General features: G+C 36.8%; 1 protein-coding gene across 2 annotated transcripts in view; it reads right to left on the reverse strand.

The window, feature by feature from the left end:
* Window positions 1-587: 587 nt before the first annotated feature.
* The window catches only part of SYT14 (synaptotagmin 14), an 88,599-nt gene continuing 66,255 nt past the window's right edge, over window positions 588-22,931 (reverse strand). For both annotated transcript variants that reach the window (XM_071426767.1, XM_071426758.1), the window contains 3 exons: window positions 14,535-14,724; window positions 11,392-11,448; window positions 588-10,262 (listed from right to left, as the gene is read on the reverse strand). In XM_071426767.1, the coding sequence (XP_071282868.1) occupies window positions 9,949-10,262; window positions 11,392-11,448; window positions 14,535-14,724 (561 nt within the window). In that variant the 3' untranslated portion in view covers window positions 588-9,948. The remainder of the gene's footprint in view (window positions 10,263-11,391; window positions 11,449-14,534; window positions 14,725-22,931) is intronic.

The following is a 22,931-nucleotide window of genomic DNA, read 5'->3' on the forward strand; positions in this document are numbered from 1 at the left end:
AGCCTTTGGAAAATGCTAGCCTTAATGGCAGCAAGTACCATTTCATCTCATTTGCAGGAGTTCTACAGATGGTGATGGTCCAGAGAGTCAGGATCATACAGCAAAGAAATTCACCCCTCTCTCCATTTTCATCTGATAAAAGTCACTGGGCTATGCTCCTTTCATCTGCAGAAATGGGAAGAAACAATAAAAGCTTTTTATACTAAGTGTTCCCACATTTAGGATAGGAAAAAATGCTTTACTTGTTCTAACAATTATTTTTTCATCCATGTTAGTAGGTATTAAAACGTACATATATTCACTCACCTCCTAGAGCTGAGCTTCCATGAAAGCCCAGAAACATCTTTCCTATTAGGTATCACAAAAATCATCAGAGTACAGAAGATCTAAGTAGGGTCACAGTAAAATTATCATTGTTACTTGTGGCAAGTGTTCTTTCATGTTTAAATCAAGCCTCAATTATTTCATCCTACTTATTCTTTAGAAAGCAGAAGTTAAGCATAAATATGCTGGATGAGATCTTTTCTGAGAAATGCATGTGGGACAAAGAAGCAAAGAACCACAGATGACCCCAGAAGGAAACTGTATAAAGTCAATCAGAATGATCACCTGAGTGTGTCTTTATTTGCCAGTATACACATCATATTTGTTAGAACATTGTCACACTGGTTAATTTAAAGTTCTCTAAGCAGAAGGTTCATGACATCAACAAAGACTGTGGGGGATAGAAAGGGAATCAGGGAAACTTAGGAAATTTGTAAACAGAGCCAAAATGTGTGTGAGGGCTAGGATTACCTTGCCAAAATTAAAAAAGATTTTTTTCTTTAATGCAGACAAAGGTTCCAGAGGTTGACCAAACATTATCTTCTGAACAGTGAAGTCTGGTTTTGTTTACAAGGTAATGAAATCCAAAGGAAAGTGACAACAAAAGGTATTAAAAGCGATTTTTCCTTTTTTTTCAAATAATTTCCAGCAATTAAATTCACATGCAAAAAGCTGATTTCACGTACAGAAAATACTTTGAAATATCCAAAGTCCTCAAACTGACAAAAATACATTTCACAGAGATAGAGTAAACAAAATACAAATCCACAGCTGCAAAGTTTCAGATATGCAAAATGACTATTTTAATTTTGTGACAGATCCAAGGTTATAGCATGTTTCAATCAAACTAACATGGGACTGAAGTTACCTGTGCTGTACAGGTAAATACAACTAAAACCAGCTGGTGGCATTCTGGCTCTCCCCAGAAAAGGTATGGGATGTGTATGCTGAAAGTCCAGGGTTTATTTTACAGAAAGAGAACTGACAACATTAAACTGATCTTGCACACTGGAAACTCTCAAGATTAATATACAGTAGCACAAAAATGATAAAAGTAGTTTTTTGCTAGGTAATAAGAAAGAAACCGAAACAAGGAGTATCTGACAACACTCAACTGGAGATACCGTAGATACAATGTGACACTTAATTATAAATCCCTCTGGGGACTCAGAGTCTGACACACCATGTGCAGATCTGCACACTCATCACCAGAGCTCCTGCTCTCACCTGATGTGGGCTGAAATGCCATGAAATGTATGTCTTCATCTGGATGGTAATGACAGCTTCAAACAAAGTTCTCAGCCTTTAATAAGCTGCATAAACAGCTGCAAACAGTCATTTGCTCTAATTATGTTACTGTCAAAATGTAAAAAAAAAAAAAAAAAAAAAAAGGCAATTTTTTAGGAGAATTTTAATTACTGCTTATTCAATTTTAAAAAGGAACAAAACAGAAAAGCAGCTCAAGGAATACTGAAAATCTGTATGAATTCAGTCACAGGTATTAGTTAAGGGCACCAAGGTTCTGTACAGAAATGAAATATGAAAACAAAAAAAAAATTCAAGAAAGGAAATAAGCACTGATACTTCACCTCTAAAACATTTAGCAAAAATGCCTTTTTTTGTGTGTGCATATAATTAGGAGCATGGTTGATAACACAACTGCAATGTACCCATTTTCTACAATCTTTGACTGATATATAAAAATAATTCTATGACTTCTGAGACAAACAGGACTTGCAAATATAACTTATTCCCGTTATAACTGTGCTTGGTGTCTTAGATGTTTAAGGCTATACATGCATTGAAATTTAAGGAATTTCAGGTTGAAACAGTAGTCGAAAACCGTGTTATATTACAGAAGTTGTACAATGAAGGGACACTGGTAGGAAGGGTACATACGATGCAGCATCAGTCTGTTCCTGTGAGACCAGCATACACCAGATAATTATTGTACAACACCAGGACTTAAGACACAGGAAAGCCAAATCTGTTCTTAAAGCAGCACACTTCAGATATAGGTAGAATATGGTAAACCAAGCTAATCTGACAGCACTTACTGACTGATATTTTTGTTTGTGATAGGATTTTGATTAAAATGCACCAAGAAACACAACCCAAACACTTTACTACTGATACAACAATGCACATCCAGTCAGAAAAGAGGTATTTGGAATTCTCAGCTGGGAGTCACATTTACAGAGGCCTATTTTATATTTGTTAACAGAGATCCATCATATCATTTTTGTCTTTAAGTAATTGCAAGTCCAAACATAATTTGTCCAAATAATTAGAAACAGGCTTGGTTCTTTGGTTAACACCATGTGACTTGCATCAGACACAGGAATCAATTAACAATAAACAGCCATATGAGGAAGTTTTTTGGATGGGGGGCGGGGTGGGGGAGAGGAAGGAAAGGGGAAAACTTCAAATTCAAAGAAATGCATTGTGTCAAACTGAACTGCCCTTTGAAACCTCCCGGACTAGGAATAATCAGTTTAAGACATCTCTTGGGTTGCAGTGACATTGCTTACACACCGTAACTTCAGTTTCTCTACAGATTAGGTTTCATACAAAAGAAGGAAGGCACCGAGTGCATCGGTGACGTACAGGCAGTATAAAAGTATGCAAGAAAATGCTACATACTGTATATTTCATACCTTTTAGAAATGTGGTGAAAGTGTGCTATCTCTATGCAATATAATGCTTCACAAATCCAATTCCTTATATCCCAATGAAAGAATGAATTAAAATGTGGAACACATTTTAATAATCTTGCTGGTAACAGCACAATTCAATATTTGTATTCACTAAGATCAGTTATTAGCTTAAAGCCACCAGAAAAACAAGTTCAAAATCACTGAAGATCAAGGGAACTATAATCTAAAACTATATTTTGGGACAGAGCCAGCAGCCTTTACTCATGACAGATGTTCCACTAAGAATGGAGAGGAGGCTCAGTTTTACCACTGTTATTCATGTTAATAGTGCCTTTCTCTGAGACATCCCCAGGATTAGATGGAAGTGCTTACAGGGAAAGGTCCTACACAGCATGAAAGACATCTGGTTAAACCAGGACCTGAGTAAAAGGCAGAAGGTTCAGGCCCTTAGTCATTATATTAGCACTTTTGATTGCGTTAACAGTGATATAGCTTGCTCATAGAGCATTTAATTTTACATTGTTAAATCATCTTATATAAAAATAGGTAAGAAAGCTCTGTAAGAAAGTATATATACTATATAAGGAGAAATCTCTCCTTAAAAAAAGCAAATAAAGGGAAAAATTGAATAAAAGGTTTCACTAATTACACTTTGTCATGAAAATCACATTAAAAACATTTATCATAAACGAAACAGTACTGAGCACTAATGAACCTTGTGGTTTACTGGAAAGGACAGCAAACTAGCTGTATAGTAAAAAAAGATCATTGCTCTATGTCCTTTTTTGTAAATATTCCCTAATACATTCAACTGCTTAGAAATTTTCTTAAAATGTCATAATAAGCCATTTGCAAAATTGACCATCAAAACTGGTTCAAAGCCCTGCTCCTTGCTTGTACTATGGCCTAGAGATTACATCTCAAAGCTATGTGAATGCTTCTAGTTAATTCTGCAAAATCATTCAAATTCATGCTCTGGAAATGAACAAAAAGTTAAAAAGCAATCCACTTTAGACCCTCAGCAAGCAGTCAGTGTCCACGGGGTTTGCAAAACACAGAAAAAAAAATATATTCATACAATGGGCAAGACCCTTGTTCTCAGAGACAAGAGAGAAAAGGATGACATTAATTACATCCCTGAATGTCCATGAGGTATTCCTTCAGTGGTATGGTATTACTGCTTCTGCTCTCCTGAGTAGGGCCTTTATGCCAGCTCGACCAGTAGATGCTTCCAAGGAAATGAATTAATCCTTCTTGCTATAAGACAGCTTTGCCCTTTGTCTGAGCAGAGCTGTCTCCTGATCTTCATTCCTACAGGAGCAGTACCAGCCACCTTCCTGGCTCCTGGCCCATTCTTAGCATAAGGACCATGTACCTATATCCATCCAGCATAAGCCTGATCCAGCAAAACCTGATCCAGCATGTACCAGGTCCATCCATTACTTCAGCCACACCACATAGGAACTAAGCTTGCCAGCACTAATAATTGTGCCATATTCAGGTAGACATAATATAAGCAGATACTCGTGCATAAGATTTCTGCATAGTCTGCAGAAAGGAAGAAACCCTGCTTGAATTTAAGGAGGGGCAGTGATAAGTTCTTAAGGCTAAACTAACCCATGTCACTGTAGGACAGTTGGCACTTGCCCTACATACCCAAGGCAAATAAAAAACCACCTACCCTCTGTAAAACACACTGGTTTAGAAGCCACACAACGTCCACAGAGACCAGCACTGCTCTGAATGCATGAACTTCACAACTCACACGTCACAGTTTGTCTGAGCAGGGCACTCCGAGGGCCACAGGGTTCCAAGAGAGGAATATGAGTCACTGCTACTGTAAGGAGCCATCTCTTATTTTAATGCTCTTGTTTTCCGATGACATCTCTTCAATGGGTGTTGGTGATTCACTGACATGGAAATGCTCCTGTGACTCTTCTTCCCTCAAGAACTACCATCAGAACAAAGTAGTCTGAAATCCAGCTGTGATGTACTACAAAATCTAGCAGTTGAGTTAAAGACCAAAAAACCAGAACATTCTTGATGGCTTCTTCTAACAATAAACATTGCTGAATATTCCAGTTAAAACGATCAAGATGTTTAGGGACTGCTTTAACATTTTTAGTAAGAAGTTTATAAAACATATTTCAAAAGCTGAGGAAAAGAAGAAACAAAAATAAGAGATAATGATTAAATAACAAGTTTGTGGCAGTATCTGGATGTTTGGTATTTTGCCTCCATTCATAACTGAAATCATATTTGACTGTGTTGCAGGTGCCAGGCTGTACCACCCCTCTAACCTACCAATCCTACTGTTCTTCACAGCTTCAGGGTGAGGTCTGCTCTTCTCTTGAAGCCTGTGGGCTCCTCTCACTAGCATTAATGGCAGGCAGGCATGCACACCAGTGGGAAAATTAAAAGGATGTTAACCTGTTACTGAGAATTCAGCTTCAGAAGGAAGTCAGTCTGCCTTACAACCAAGTGACAAGTCAGAATTTTAAGACTACTATAAACAGGACAAGTGTTTTTCCACCAGAAAAGTGTCATAAATGGAGGGCTCAATCCAACTCTGAGTTCAGTGAAAGGGCATTCTGTTGTTAGTTTCAAGCTGGAACAGCTCAGGCCAGAAGACCTGCCCTCAAACCTCATTCCCTGACCTTATCCCAGACTTTTTGTTAGAATTGGGATGTGTAAGAGTGATCTGTACTCAATTTCTACATGAAAATGTCTCCCTCAAAGAAGTTTTCTTCTTCTCATTTGCTATATTAAAACTAATGGTTTGCATTTTAGAATTCTTTGGGAGTTGGAGAGGTGACAGAAATTTTGCACCAGTACCTTAAAGTACAGTATCCCTTACGTCTAAGGTCCAGTGACTGCCACAGGCAGCTTTTCAGGGACATGGGGAGTTTGCAGGAGTGAGCCATTGGGGAGAAAAGAGAATACATCAAGAACATTGTAAACACAAATTTTAGACAACAAAAGAATTTCTCCAAAGGTGTGAAAATGGGAAGGTACTGATGCTGAAACTGCAGCTGCCACCAAAAGTCTATGAAAAATTTACAAGTAAAAGAATTTCCAATAGTAAATGCCATAAAATCTTGTTTTCAGCTCAACTATTTTCTAAATTGATAATAATGTTTAGCTTCCAAAGCACAAATGTTCATTCCAAGGGCTAACCAAATTTCCAAATCTAATTATTAATGAGTTTAGTGGACTTCCATTTCATTTAGAAATTGTCATATTTTTCCCATAGTAGAGCTTACACCTTGCCTTGCTTCTGCCTTTGCAGTCAGACCTCACTGTGCAGCTATAGGGTGGACATCTCACATCCTGAGCATGAGGCAGCAGCACAGGGACCAAGCTTTGCATCTTCCCAGTGCTCCCCTGGTGTCCTGTGCCCCCTGGCTGAGCAGGAGCAGCAGGATGGCTCTGCTGCCCTTCTGCTCCACAGGACGGGAGACAGCGATGTCCTGCAGGCGCTGCACAACTTCTCCTCCTTCGGTGCACTGATTCCCTGCTTGCCTCTCCTGCCCTTCACAGCCTTGCCCTTAACAGAAAGGAACTGACCAACTTTTTCACATTTATAACACTTTAGGACGACCTGTGTGAAATGTTCTAAGCACTAAACCAAACAGATCATATACAGAAAGGATGCAATACTTCCAAGAAGAGAACCTGCACAAACGTCACTGTTCTACAATTATTTAAGGCTATACTGACAGGAAACAGATTCAATTCAAGATCTGCAATTTCTACATGGTTTGCCGGCACACAGAAAAGTAACTAATTTGATACATTTTTTTCAAGTACTTACTGTACTTTTGAACAAAGGCAAACAACAAAAAGCTATGAAAAAAACACAGCCAACTCTGGGGAAAATATAAGTGCCTCAAATTTGTTGCTGATACTTTGTTCTTCAGCAATTCTGTTCCATGCTTAAGACCTAACTGAATGCACAAAACCACACTGTGTGTGCAAGCCCTTATGTAGGGTTTAAAAAACCCACAACAGATGAAGGCAGATTTCAAATACAAAGGTGTAGGTTTGCATAAGCAATGAAAAACAAAATTACAAACAAAACAAATAATAAGAATAGGTTCTAGGAAGAAAAAACCAACATGACAGCTATTGGTACTACAATTAACTCACAAATATCCCAAGGTGAATCCAACTATTGGTGTGACTGGTTTTGCACAGCAAATCCACGTTCTACTGTGTCAAAATGAAACATTCATTTCCATTCTTTAAACATTCAGTTTCTAGCCTCTGTACAGTATAAATCCAAGTAAACCAATCCTTCTTCTGTGAAGCACAGACTGGTCCTGAATACTTTAGGAAAAGTCCTAGAGAGAGATTCCTCTTCCCAAATGAGCCCAACACAGAGTACCATAAATCTCTGTTGTGTCTAAATTAAGATTTCAGTGCCTTGGAAATCTAAATGGTGAAATGCAAAGCTGAAGCAATGCAACCTACAAACAGAAACGCACATCACAACACTGTTTTGTTTAGTTTGGTTCTGTAAGAGGTTATTTGCTGCACCTTCCAAACTGACTTCTTCATTTGTTCAGTGATGATCTTAAGTATGTTCTCCACTGGAATTACCTGACCCAGTTCTTGCTGTTCAGTATTGTACATTATTTTAAATAACAAAACCTGTACAAAGAGACAACCATCAAGAGACAATTTTCAGTTTTAGGAAAGAGCATCTGAATATCCACAAACAGAATAGATAAAACCACCTCCACATGCAATGAAAAACTGCTTCACAACAGCTTCTATGTCATTGCTTCTATTATATGAAAGGCTGAAAAGATTGTGAAAATCTGAGCATTTTTCTTATGCATATTAGATTAATGCTGATTTTGTATTAAATTCTACACTCAACATTACATGTCTCAAACTGGACTAACAAAAGTGACTGAGAGAGACAACCTGCATTGTATAACTGCAAGACCATTCCTGTTTAAAGAAAGTTTTTGCATTATTTGTATTTAGTAAATAAAGCTTCTGTAAATGAAGCAGCAGTGCAATATCAGGAGGAAAAAACCCAAACCCCAAAGGTCTGTAATAATGTTTAAGTCTTTAAATCAATAAAAACTGAAAGCCTGGCTCTGCAAATAAATCAGTCTAATGACACCAAATAAACCAAGATGTGGAATTACAAAATCCTTTAAAAAGGACTTAATGAAATTGTTAAATAGTGTGAGAATTTGAGAACCATGTGAAATATCTTTATTACAGCATACTCACCATCCCCAGTCCCACTGTACTTGACTGTCTGTATACCCCAAAGCCAGGATTGTTCAAAGGTATTATAAAGGAATTCAAGAGGAACACATCTGTCTTAATGAGAACACTTGAGACTAACACTAATTGTCTCAACAAAATCCAACACTTTACTCTTCTACCCGCCAAGTGCTACAATGGTCAGTGAGGTCTCATATTAGTAAGACATTACCATCATTCATAATAAAAAAAAATTGCTTGTTTTCTTTACAGGAACAATTAAACCTAAACAAAACTTGTAATCACAAGCAAAAAGAATATTTAAATTGGGAAGCTTTTTTAAAATACATCTACTCAGTAACTTATAATTTTAGCAATATGAATTGGATTCAGCAGTCAATAAATTGGTGTGAGTCCAGCTAAAAGCTTTGGGACAAATAGGAACCTCAGAAGCACTGATATTTCCCCAATTTTGGTGGATGCCAGGAGTGTTTATCTGGTGATACTGCAGCTTCTCAACTGTATCATTAATAAGCTTTGTTTCCCAACCTGAACATAAGCAAAGCAAACTTCTATTTTGTGTGTGAACATTCGTTCAATTGCTGGCAAATCACTAGAAAAATAACTTACTGATGTTCTCTTCTTCAAGAAGAAAGGTAAAAACCCCTAGTCTGCTCTCTACTTCCAACAAACAGCATATGGTAATGCCTAAAACAGCTCACAAGAGACCCGGATGGATACCTGTTTCAAGCAAAGCCATAGAGTATTTTGCATTCATCCAGAGTAGTTCAACTGCCACTACTTCCTTCACAGTCCTTCAACCTAACTTCCAACTGCTGACATTTTAAAGAAACCTGTATCAATTTGTTTAATGAAAATATATTTTAGTAAAGTCGTGCTCTATGAGCTTCCTACATTGGAATACATGAGTAGAGGAAGTGCTTTCAACAGAAAGTTACATAGTTTTACAGTACAACCTGTCTAAGGAGTTTTGGAAGGGACCAAACGAATGGTCTGGTCTCTTTGGATTAGGCAGAAGTACAGGCAAGAGGGAAAAACCCAATTTTTGCCATATATAGAGCTTGTTCCTGTCACAGATTGAAGAAACATTAGTTTGATGTCAAAGTTCACCTGATGCCCAAATGCCAGTATTTTTCAAACCAACTGCATATCAAAAAATGAAAACTTACTTTACCAAGCTCCTGGAAAGAAACTCAGTGCAAAAAAACAGTATATTTCTATTTGCTGTATTATTAAGTGTTCTTTCACAAGTGGTTTTTCTTTTTTTGCTTTTGCTTTACAGACCACTAAATTTTTCTGAAAGTGCAAACTATTGACCTTTAATCTGAATGCAGGCAGGTCAGAAGCTACAGTATTAAAGCAATACAAAAGGTACACAAGGAGGAGCTTACATTAATTTGGAGAACCTCGCACAAAATGTTTCTGAATTGAAAACCACAAAACAAACCCAAACAAATACAGCATCAGGTGGATGGGGAAGGGACCGCTATCGTATCTGTGTACAGCAAGGATCCTCTGACACCAAGGAAGTTCATGACACCAAGTGAAGATTCTGTATTAAATCCCACCATTTTGCAGGTTGTGCATCCTTTCCAATGGAATGTTGACCGCAATTTCCATTTTTTACTCCCCCAACGAATCTGCTGATTGCGACCAGGGACGATCGTCTTCCTGGGAGAACAAGCTCCCTTAGAACCACGGCTGCACCTTCTACCATCCATTAGGATTCCAGTAGAGTATGCCATCTACAGACTTGCTGTCCTTTAGATTCCTTCATTTCAGTCCAGTGGTTGAGTTCGTCTTCTCCTGAGCTGTTGAGACCTAAGGAAATCCAGCCTATCATCTCTTTCCGCTTCATGCTGCGCTTGTTGTACACGGAGAGAATGAGCGTCACGTCCGAGAGCTGGAACAGCGCCACCTGGAAAACGAACGTCTCCTTGTACACCGGGTTCGGCTGCCCTCGGCGGATGGAAGTCTTGCACTTGGACATCTCCTGCCCCATCGAGTTCAGCAGTGTTAGCTTAACATATGTATCTACAAAAGAAGTCACATGGTGGGACATCAGATAGCTTGGAGACAGAGATTTGGAGAATGAGGTGTTTACAGAGAACAAGGATATGGTATATACCGGGATGGCTGAACACATGGAGAGATGACAAGTAAACAAAATATTACAAACACACTAACAAATGAACTAGCTCCAGCACTGTGTACATGGGTTAAAGGTATACCTCATAATCCTCTTCCCATTGACCCCCCACCCTTGTTTAGTCTAAAAAAACTTAAATTGCATTAACACTTAGCAAGCTCCAACTAGCCACAACACTGTAAGCACACCACTGAAATTTCAAAGAATATGGATAAACAAAGTGGAATAAAGGTAATTAATGAAGAGGGAAAAAAAATTATGTCAAAATGCAGCAATGATATCAAAACAGCCAGGATAAAATGCTTAAGAATAATCTCTGCATGGATGTGGTTCTCATTTTGGGCTTTTCAGTTTTATTTATCTTGAAAACCAAAATGTAGCAAAGTGCATTCAAAGATGGCAGTTTACGCAATACAAAAACCCCTATTATTTCCTAGATTCATGAAGGAATACATTTACTGCATGTTTTAAGAAAAGCAAGTTTTTGCATAATTCAAGATGATTGTTCAAAACGTAGCTTGTATGGTGCTTTTAAGCATACATTTAAAAAGCTGATGCAAGTAATGTAATGCAGTAAGTGCACATTATGTGTTAGTATTTGGGTACAAACCCTTATTTTTAAATATCTATTTTCATTGGACCAAAAGCACCAAACCATGCTCCTGCAGAAGGATGCACATTTCATGAAGTTAACTAATGATAGGAAATATAAAATTGTATAAAACAATCTCATATTTAATTTTTATTCCTATCTTTTCATATTAATGGATAATATCAATTAAAGGTTGGAGTTTATGCTAAAAAAACCACATTGAGTATTTTCACTTTGCAGGTACACTGAAACCCCAACATCCATAATCAGAGATAAATGCAACTTTTGCATTAAAGAGTGCCACAAAAAATAAACATATACTTTTATAAACTGGCATGGTAGGCAGCTGTGGATATTTTACTGCTGGCAGGTTTCTTTTGCATGAAAAAGACAACATCCAATTAGTTTCTACAGGAACTCACCTCGGATTATATAAACCTGTCCACCTATCAAGTGTTTTAGACAACAGAACAGTCCGTCTGACAACAGGGGGTGGAAAGCAGTAAAAGAAATAATGACCAGATGTCAATAGTTGGGTGAGAGAGGATCAAAGGTTAAAGTTTAAGAGGAAACACTATTCACTGGAGTGGAAGAACATGAAACCATAGCAGCATAGATCAGAAAAAGGACTGAACAAAAGGATTGTTAGGTAAAATTTAATGAAATGGAAATTTTGTGCAGTTTTTGTGTAATCTTTAACAAAAATTATATTGCTTATATAATGGGTTATCTTAGGACTAATAAACACTGGATTCTAAGCCACACTTACCATAGCAAGAATCCTGCAAATCATTAAGTTATAGCAGATTCGGTAAAAATCACTATATCCTTATCAAATCTTATGCTTTTTCATGCAAACTCCAGCATATTTAGAAAAACTGCACATTAAAGTAATTAAACTTCATATATTAAGCAACAAAATGAAAAATAATTGAACTGAAAACCAAGCTGGTTTTGCCCTTGGCTTTTCTAGTTACAGATACTTGTAATACTTCAGTTCTTGAGTAGTGATGAACTGGGGCACAAGAATGACTCTGATGTTATCTCTACAAAGAGCTGTGGGTCACTTATATCTCAAATTCAGCAATGGGTCTCTATTGAGGATGTAAAGACCTTGCTTATTAAAATCCACATATTTATGGATTTGATGTGTGTGTGCATGCATATACACACATGCATTTAATATGCAAAAGCTTATACCCTGTTTCAACTAAACCTCAAGAAAAACTGAGAAGCATCTTTTTCTCAGGCAAAATATCAACTGTCACACAGAGAAACAAAGAAGACACATCCACTGTTACTGCCTGCAGGATTTGGACCATTTGCCTGTACTCAACTGCTAAATGAGTTACTATGTAATATAAATATGCAGTAGAGGAGCATGTACTAGTAAGAAGTAGAAATTTAGTATTCAGTTCATATTTGCTGCAGAGGCACTTAACAAAAATTCTCAAGTTCCCAAGCCCTAGACTACAGAAATGTGGGAAAGAGTAATTGCATCCATTTCTATCCCAGTTCCTCAATGCATGAATGAAAACTAAACTGTGCATATACTTTGCAGCACTTCTCAGGATTCTGGACCACTGATAGTCCAAACAACAAATGTGAACAGGACATTTCTTCATTATCATCATCATCATCATCATCATCCTCATCATCCCTATATGCCTTAGTTTTCATTTTGTGGAAATGATGGCACAGATTGAGGCTGGCAGATGTCCATGATGTATGGGATTAGGATATGGCAGTGGCATGGACCTTGATCCAGGAGTTTAAAAGGTGCCACCACTCCTCGGGGCAGGGGAGGGGGACGGCATGAAACAGCCCAAAGGGGAAATCTGGATTCCAAAATATTCTGTGCATGGTTTTACCAGACCCAGAAAGTTCATTAGTTTCCAGCTTTCAAGAAACAACAGAACTCCAAACCCACATTTGCCCTAACAGAACTGGGCCATTGATATTATCAAATCCTCCCCCTATCCTTCACAGGGACAAAAGGCAGCATGAAAGCTCTTTCATGTCTAACCAAAAAGGTTAGACAGAACATGCTTTTACAGGGCTGCGTGCCATGTTCTATGCTCCTTTCTTGCAATCTGAACCAGATTTTTGACCCCAGTGACACTCACAACTGTTAGCTACATAGCACAAGCCCACTGAGCACATTTTGGGAATTAACATACTGGGGAATGAGCCTCTCTGTTTTCAAAACAAGTACTAAACCCCTCCTACCTTGCATACTCTAAATATTAAATAAAAACTGGCTATATCTGAGATTCCAGAAAGATAAGCATCTGGTTTGGCTTTAAGGGAACAGGTGATCTCTCCCTTTAATTTCTTCCCACACTCCAGTGTCCTCTTTGGCTTTCCTCATCTGTTTCTACACTTTGTCTCCAAACAGGTGACTCTGGGGCAGCTGCCCAATTATATAAAAGTATTAGAGATTCATCTATTGCCTTCCTTCTCTGACCATGCTAGCAAAGTCTGGCTTTGCAGAGCAGAGTAAGGTGAGCCAACTATGAATAGAACAAACATGGGTCAAGAAAATGAGGAAGAGGAGAGAGCATCACTATCAGCTCTGACTTACTTCCTAAACTCTGAAGACAAAGTGAGATGTGCAAACCACTTACAAAATGTTGAATGTTGGCAGCCTAATACATAATCCAGTAGCAGATAATCTGCTAGTGCCATACTAATCTGAGGTTTAAAGCCACAAAGAGTAGCTAAAACCTGAGCCTCCTGACAAAATCAAAAGGAACAGGAAGGCATTTCTTATTAACATTTACGTAAATCAGACCCACCATCTTCAAAAACAATAAAAATCAAAAATCAAAAAAAAAAAGAAAAAGAAAAAGAAAAGAAAAAGAAGAAAAAAAGAGAAGCTTGTTATTAAACTTTCTCAAGCTATATCAAAGAGCTAGAGACAGTAATAACATTCTCTCCCCGTGACATTCCATCTGGCTCCACTTAAGAAGTATATAAAGTTCACAGATATTTCAGACATGTATTTTTGAACAAATGCTTGAAGACACAATTCAAGTCCTCTCTGATGGTGTACATTCCTCCTGTACAGTAAATATGCCAAAGGCCTCAAGTGGTTGCTCCTTGCTTTACTGACATTCCCAAATTACATATATTACCACATATATACAGGCACATAGGCAATTAAAGACTGCAGCATCAACCCCTCCAGGAACAGCAATAACTGTTCAGAATGTTTATATTAATATTAACTGGCATGTACTTTCTCTTTAAACACTGACTTTTTTATTCTTGGCCTGTGATGTGAGGCATTAGTAATTTAGCAATTAATCATTATGATAAAGGTAATTTATTAGTCAGTCATCATGAAAAATTAAAACAGGCTTGTCAACTTACAATTAATATTTTGAATTTTAGATTTTTTGCTATTTCCCAACTGACTAGAAATATAAAACATGAAACAGATTAGTTGATGATTGCTCTATTTCATTTTGATTGGGTAAGACTAAGTGATAAGATTGAAGTCCTTGCTACTGAGAATCCCACCAGTACAGAAGCATTAGGATGAAAAAAGATTTTCACTCACTGGGTGGTCTGTTCGCTGCCAAGTTTTTGAAGTGGCTGCCTTTTATCACTTCTGCTGATAATCTTCCAGTTGTAGCATTATAGAGGAGGCCAATGAGGATTTCTGGAGCTGATCCATGTACCAGAGACTGACAAGAGGAGGTACTTTCACTGCAGGACACTTCTGACATGCTCATTTGAGAGTCACAACCCTATAAAAGAGATTAAAAGTTCTGTGTGTCTTATGGAACGATATTACTGGGAAGTCAATTTTTAGAATAATGCATAGAAAATTCTGAAAGCAACTTAGTCACAATAACAAGTTCCATTCAATCACCCAATATGAAATGTACATTCTTAATATATGCTTAATTTGCACATGTTAGAGGTAACAATAAAGCGGTCTGAAATTAAAACAATTATTAGGTGCTTCATGATTAAGGAGAAATAACAGCAGAAGATGAAGAACAGCCTTTATGATCCCTATTTACTTCAATTTCTGAGGTAAGACCTGTAACATAATTTGTCAGCATCCTGGAAAACATTAAACCTTGCATCTTTTACTTTCCAAAAAATGAAGAACACCAGTGGAACCTTGAAGATAATAAAATACAGAAAATTCTTATTCTCCTATATAAAGGTTATTCTCTAGCCTGAGAATTTATGAGTAGCAAAGTAACAGGACACATGCAATTAGAAAAATGCACTCTGTCTAGCATAAATTAGCTTACAAGGAATTTAACTGGATCCAGGGACACAGAACTGCAATACTCCCAATGTCATGGGTGGGAAAGGAAGAATGCCATCCAAAGCTCAGGAAGCAATGCTTTAATTTCCACCCTGAAAGCTTCCAAAAAATTTAGATCTTTCATGCATTCTCACTACATCACATCTTTAATGGAAGTTTCTATTACTAATTTTTATCATTTTAACTCCTCATTATTTGCATTAAAAAAAGGGAAAAAATACACTTTCTTTATGCTGCCATAGTAATCACACCATAGTTGTTCCTATTCTAATTTGCACTAGCACATAAGAGTGGTACCACAGAAAACAAAAACTGGATGGCAAGTAGCCAATGGAATGACAATGTACTTGGTAACTGAGGAGAGACTTTTGAATTATCAGCACATCCCTTTATGATTCTCTCACAAAAAGTGTAAATTGGGTCCACAGATTTTTCAAATATGGCTTGACTCATTTGGGAACCTGGCATCACTCTTCCAAGGAGTCATGATGATATTGTGAAGTTGATTCTTCCAGATTCCAAATGTCTCTATCATTTCCAACAACAGCTGACATGGGCATAAGATCAGACCTAAAAGCTAAATAGCACAAATCATCATCAAGATAAATGTTAACTTTATAAGTTACTTTATAAGTAACTTCAGCTGACATATAAAGCCCACATGCATTATAGAATCTCAAATTATAGAAGACATGATACCTACAATAATATCCCTTTTACTGACATTTTAACTGGTTCTTTTCAAGAGAACATTTTGCAAAAGTCTAGCAGAAGTTTCAAGTAGCAATCCAGTTCCTCATTAATAAACATTAACTGTTGTTAGCAAATGCATTCTTACTACTGAAGAAGGACCTCAACAAATTTCTTTGACTTCCCTCTCCCAAGCTGCAGATTCAGAATTTTAAGTCTTTGGTTATTTCTCCAAAAGCTCTTTATTCAGTGGCAAGAATAAATTTCAAACTGCTTGCAAATTGTTAATTGCTGAAAATTAATTACAAGTGTACATTCATTCTCTGATTCTTGTCATTCATAGAACAGGAAACTTTTGATTCCTAACTTCAACAGAAGGAACAAAATAGAAAGTTTAAAAGAAAGATGACTTGATTCAGCAGTCACAGTATACACTGCACAATTGAAAGCCTCAGCCTGTCACAACTGCAGCTATTACTTAAGTTTTCTGGTCTTTTAAAATTGTAACACATTATCCCCATGGTGCTTGTACACCTTATAATTTTTTTGAGCCAGGAATTCTAGCACAGTCCACCTGACACTGTTCAAAGCTTAGGTTTCAAATTTGATTGAGATCATGCTGCAAGCCCACAAAAAAAGAGATATAACACAAAGAAGGCAGCTGGGTAACATTGTCTCCAAATCCTCCAAGGGCTTTGACATGCTGAGAGAAGGTGATGATAGTGCTTTTTCCTAACTGGGATTTATTTGTGCAGTTTACTGATGGCCTAAGAGGGACTTAGAAACCAGTTTATGACAGAGTCAAACTCGGTACAATGGGTATCAGAGTAAGGTTTAGCCTGTTAGAAACAGTGAATACGAAATGAGTGACTACTGAGTGGAAATGAGTCCTGAAGTACCAGGAAAGAGAAGACAAGAAACATCTGTGGTAAAACAGAGAAGGAGGAAAACGACTGAAAAATTCAATGTGTGGTATTCCAAAGCTACAGAAGCATGGGCCAGAAATATCACCCCTTTACAGCAGAATCCTGAGTAGATAGGAGAAGAACAAGACTGCCTTTTTCAAGGCCAAGCAAAAGGATCTCACCAGCTGAAAGGTGGGGCAAGAAGACCAAGGCGATGCTTCAGAACTCTAAGTGGATGGAAATGCAACTAAATGACTGTACCTTAGAAGTGTTGCACAGAAAGAACGGGAAGATGTAAGCTTGATGAAAATCTGGAGAGCATCTAAATTAAATATTCTGCTACAATATTTTCTAAACCAAAATATTTTTGCAGGTTTGAGAAAAACAAATGAATGTAGTTTCATCCTTATTTTATAATAAACTTATGGATTTCCTTCCTAAAAAACTGTGGGGACATGGACAAGACATTAAAATAAAGCAATCAAATTCACGAAACTAAAAATCTAAACAGCACTTTGTTTTCCCTTTCACTCTAAAAGAACCTCAATTTCAATTCATTTTGTTTCACGCTGATCCAAATGAATTAAAAAAATACTCTGCTTCTGAGTTATAAACTGGAAAATCCTAATACAAGAGAAAGTGAAATGTTAAGAAGGAAAACGAAGCAGATTAGAAGACAGAGTGATGTTACTGGGTAAAAAAAGATTAAACAACATTAACCAAAGTATACTTTCTGTGGCTATAACAAGGAAGAAAACAGAGGATTTAGGGACAAGTATGTAAAAGACCTGAGGAAAAGGGGAGAGCAAGATTACATTTTGTCAGTTTTCTTTTAAAAGAAAACAAAAATTCTATGAAGAAGAGAAGAAACCAGAATCAGGAATCGTAAGAGACAGCTGCGATCAACTGGGCTCAGATCAACAACTAAAGAAAGATTTTCCCTTGCAGGGCAAAGTTTAAAGCAGAGATACTGAGAACTTTTAGATGTCTTTTCAAAAGCATTTTCTCCAGCACATTGTTCACATTGTGGAATTACAGTGGAATTGTTTTAGGTAAATATTCCATGATAATGACATCTGTGGGTAAGTAACCTGGCTTTGTGCTACGTCAGATGCTGCACTAGAAGTGGAAAGAACAGCTTTATTTAAGTTTCTGTTTAGAGGGTTTTTTTCTGTTTACACAAGTCGGAATTCTAGAAAAGCACTAACAAACTCATCAAGAAAAGAGCCAGACAAGAAGTTACACTTTTACCTGCTTCAAAATCAAGTGTCAAATTGTAAAATATTACCATTGAAATTGCTCATTGGTGCAACATGAATATAGATGGAGCTCCAATGACACTACAGTGCAACCAGATGTTTTTCACCTCCATACAGGTCTGCATTCAATCTGTCTGCAAAGCTATCCATAGCCCACTTTGCTACTGCTGCTTCCCTGTGGGAAACTTAAGATTCAGACCAAAAGTTACTATTTGTTTGAAATCATGTCTTTGTAAGTTTATTTTCATAAAGCTTCCCTCTCATCCTCTATAAACACTGTGTGTAATTCAACAAGCAAGGAAAAGAAGGACTGAGGTTCCATAAGAGCAAAGGCTTTTCAAGGTCAGTGAAGCACCAGAAGAGCTTAGTGAGAACTGTCACAAAACCTTCTATGTGGATTTTTAAGAAATTAGATGAACAGTCAAAGTGTTACTGATCTGCCCACAGTGCAAGAAACTGTCTCTTGAGGTTGTCTCCAGGATATTAATACTAAATCCTGACCCTTTTTTGTCAATTTAACCATAAATACATTATTAACAGTAAGCACTGAAAAAAAAAATCGTGAAGTCTATTCCAAATATTTGGTTCATATATCTGTCTTACTACAGTATATAAAGAGTGTTCAGCTTTTGAATTGTCTAACACAAAGCTGTGTGCAAAGGACCTAAACCTTTCCCATATACAGCACAGGATAATACTTTGTAAAAAAGTTAGTCTGATTTTATTTGATCAACACTTAAAAGAATCGCTGTTTTCCACTGGATTGTAAAAGTAGTATGTGTCATATTCTACAAAAACTTAATTACTAATTCTCCAAACTATTGTCCTTGATGACTTCTTTGCATATATTATCTGGGGAAGAGACATTACTTCTTAATAAATGTATAATAAAAAGCATTCCCATTAGGCAGCCTTTGTATTTCCTATGTTCACATTGTACAAAAGTTGGCAATCAAAAAAAGAACACTCTTTTTTCCCCCTCATACCACATGAGGGGACATGAACACATAGAATGCATGATGTCAGACTTCAGACCCTGAGAAGCATTTTCAGTAGTGTTTTTCTCTCCCCTCTAACAACATAGAGAATCATCTATTTGCATCCATGGTAATGTATGTAAAACGTATTTATTTGTCTTCCTTCCCCACAATTCCATGGAAACACAGTATTTGTTACTTACATATTCATTTCCTACTGTTATTTTTCTATACCCTGAAGTTCTGCTTATAAATTCTGCTCTTAAGCCAACTGGAGTTAATGACAGGGAATAATGTGGCCATGCTCTCAAGGCAGTTAAAAGTTCATTTTCCTCAATGCACAGGTTACAATGTAATCTCTGTGGGCTTACGAAATAAGAGCATCTGACTCTTTTGGCTTTTCAAAATATACACAGAAGAGATGAAACCTTGCTGACAATCCTTCAGCAACAATAATCTGATTCACAGCATGTTACTTGTCTAAATGTCTCTCTCCAATTTTAAATGTTAATGTTATATCACTAATCTCAAAGAACTTTTCTGCACTTTTTACTTTTTCTACTTCTAGATCAATACAATGAGAGGTTAGGGAAGAAAATGTGAATTCTAGCAGGCAAAGGGGGGCCCTCAATGCAGGTCTCCAACACTTTTTAGATGACAGTATTCATCTCTCTCAACCCCCACCCTAGGGTTGAACCCTGAAGCTCCCATTCCCTTCTGAGCTTGCTGAGGTGAGGAGAGCACCCAAGCCCCACAGGGGCTCCAGACCAGCTCTCAAGAGGAGAAAACCAAACCTAGGGGCTCCACATCCTTCATTAGTGGCTTCAGAACCACAGACTTCACACATTCCAAACCTAAAATGCTGTTGAAAAAATTTTGAGATCATTCCTGGGAAAGAGAACTTAAATGACCTGATGAACTCAGCCCTGAAAATGGAGGGATGCAAAATAATTAGGAATCTCAAAGTTTAAAGCCAGATGTCCTGTACTGTAAAATTAGGAGAACACACAGCTACCAGTATTTTGCTTTAACTTTTTAACCTGAACTTGCAAACATTGAAACATATAGTTTTAAGCATCTCACAAAGATTCAAGTTTAGGAAAGTATCATTATCTATGACAGGTAATTATTTGGGTTTTTGCTTAATAGCTTCCTTGAAGCATGTTCCAATTAAGTATAATGTGCATTTTTATTCATGTACTTAACACTTTACAGCATTACTAAGTCAACTTAAATCACAAACATGAAACTTAATAGTCTAATAATCTTTCCATTAGACAACTTGATCTTAGAGAAAAAAACCCATTAATTTTGGGTAAAATGGCATGCTTTAAATATTACCAGGACTTCCTAGTTAAAAATTCCAATTTTAGCAAATAAATCCACTCAACATCAATGGTATTCACATCAAATATGGATTGTTTTGATTATTAAATACTATTAATGTAGTTGAAAATCAGGTTATCTGAAATGATAATATTCTCATTTCTCATCAAAAGCTTCTGCTGTATCCCATTTTTTACTCCCAAGAGAGAAAAACTTCTGGATGCAGGCCACATCATTTTCACACAGATGAAACACTGAAAAACTGAGATCAAATTAAAATTCTTTGATTCACTACATTCAAAGTTCTAAAACCTTAAAAATTCTATACACAGCTTTAATTTACCATAGACACTACAACAAACTTCCTAAGATACATTATGATAATACAGAAATTTTAATTTCAAAAAAATTTAAAATAAATAGTCAAAAAAAAATTAAAATCTTTGTGGGATTTCTAGTAAGAATACTGTATTGATAAAAAAAGGCTTGGTTTCAAATTTAAGATACTATAATTTAGCAGTAATATTAAAATAACAAAATTAAATATACATATTCTTAATAATGACAAATCAACACTCAACTTTTCTGAAAGATTTTGAACAGGTTTGAGAGATTTCTGTGTTGTTTTTCCTCTCTCATGAGAATTTGCTGTTAGTACTTTGTGCCTAAATTTTTTTTTAAATTAGCAGCTCTGCAGAACAAAACATTAATTTTTCTACTGAAAGGGAAACATTTAAAGTTTTCTGTAACTTCTATTAGTCTGTACTGAAATAACACCCTTGGCAGATGACAAAAGGTCACCTGGTTGTTCCACAGACATAATGGGCTTGAAATTTGCAGAGCAAACCCAAGCAGCAGTTGGAGGAGGCAGTTGGAAACAAACCTACAATGGAATTTACAGCATTTGCAAAAGTACTGTTTTTACACTGCAGAAGTCTAGCAGCTTTTTATACAGGGGAGGAAAAGAGGCAAGAGGCCTTTTATTATCCAATTCTGTTTTCTGTGATAAGACAGGTACATAAAGAAACACTCAAGCACTAAAAGCTGTTAGGTATTTGTGTTAGCAATTTAGGTAAGAACATCTGACACAAAATGCAGACATTTTACCTGCATTCCTGATGAAGCTACACTAACAGCTCCCACCCAGATCCACTCACACATCCCCCCTCTCTTTACTCCCAGTCAAATATGTAAGAGCATGGAGATGTTACTGTAGGACAGCTTCCAACACCACAGACTTCTTTAAATGACAATGCTCTGTCCAGCTGGATTGAGTCTATGCTCATTGGGGAGATCAATAGCAAATAATTTCATTTTTCTCTTGATTACACCCTTTCAGTCTGGGAAAAGAGAACGATTCAGCAATCAAACAGTAAGCACAATTTATGAGTAGTCAATCTATGGATTAGTATTTGATTGCATAAACATATATGCAATTATTTTTTCACAATGAACAAACCCATATCATTAACTGTACATTTAGAATGTATTTGTCAGGTAAACTCTTTGTGATTAACAATTGCTAGTGGTGCCCTTTTGATTTGCTGAGGTCGCATTTAATCTCATGATCAGAGGACCACCAGGTGTTTCCAGTCAGAAGGGATCTGCTTCAGTTCTTAGAGCTATCCTACACAAAAAAAAAAAAAAAAGAAAAAGAAAGGGAAAAGATAAACTGGATTCTCCTGGGGCCAGCTAACAGCTGATTAAGCCCAACAGAAAGACAGGAGTTGTGAAAGATTCAGCTGAAGGTCAAATGATATAAAGGGCAAACCTGACAAGAGGCTGAAACACTTCGACTAAAAGGATCCCTTGCTAGGGGCACCCTGTGAACAGAAATGCTTATCTGATACCAAATACAGGCTGCTTGAATATACAAAAGAAGTGATTACCTGAAGATCCTCAAGTCTGAAATGAATAATGATAATGAAGAAGATTTATGTTATACTGTAAAGCCCACCAGACTAATATGAAGAATCATCCAGCAAATAAATCAAAAACTAATTCAAAAGTTCCACAATGACATGCATTATGAATTTGCAGACTAGGTGACTTCATCTGTTCTTGCAAAATCTCTGATTAGGACTTCCCTCAATGGAAATAAATTGAAGGAAAATGGTGCACATGCATTTGCTGAAGGGTGCTCAAAATGGCCAACAGAACCAATTCTGTGTTTTGATCCTTCCTAGTTTTCTTGAAAGACACTAACAAATGTGAGAAGATATTTCTGTGTACATATATATGCAAATAAGAAGAGTCAAAATTATAGGAAAACAAAATATTTTGGAAATTCAGCATCTCTAAGGAGAACCAGAAATTTCACTGGGGTTGGTAAGTTAAAAAATGAACCTCCACTGAAAGAGTTGCTTGAGAAAGGTTAAGCAGCAGCTCACAGTCTTCAAAAGTGAAAATGTCATACAAGGGACAACCCTGACAATCTTTACTTTTACGTTCTAAACTTTCACTTCTGGGAAATGTACAGTATGATTATTTTCTTTACTGCTCTTAGAAATCACA

Source organism: Agelaius tricolor, unplaced genomic scaffold (genome assembly GCF_023055355.1).
Source record: "Agelaius tricolor isolate 1412-34295 unplaced genomic scaffold, bAgeTri1.0.p SCAF_1, whole genome shotgun sequence".
Lineage (NCBI taxonomy): Eukaryota > Metazoa > Chordata > Aves > Passeriformes > Icteridae > Agelaius > Agelaius tricolor.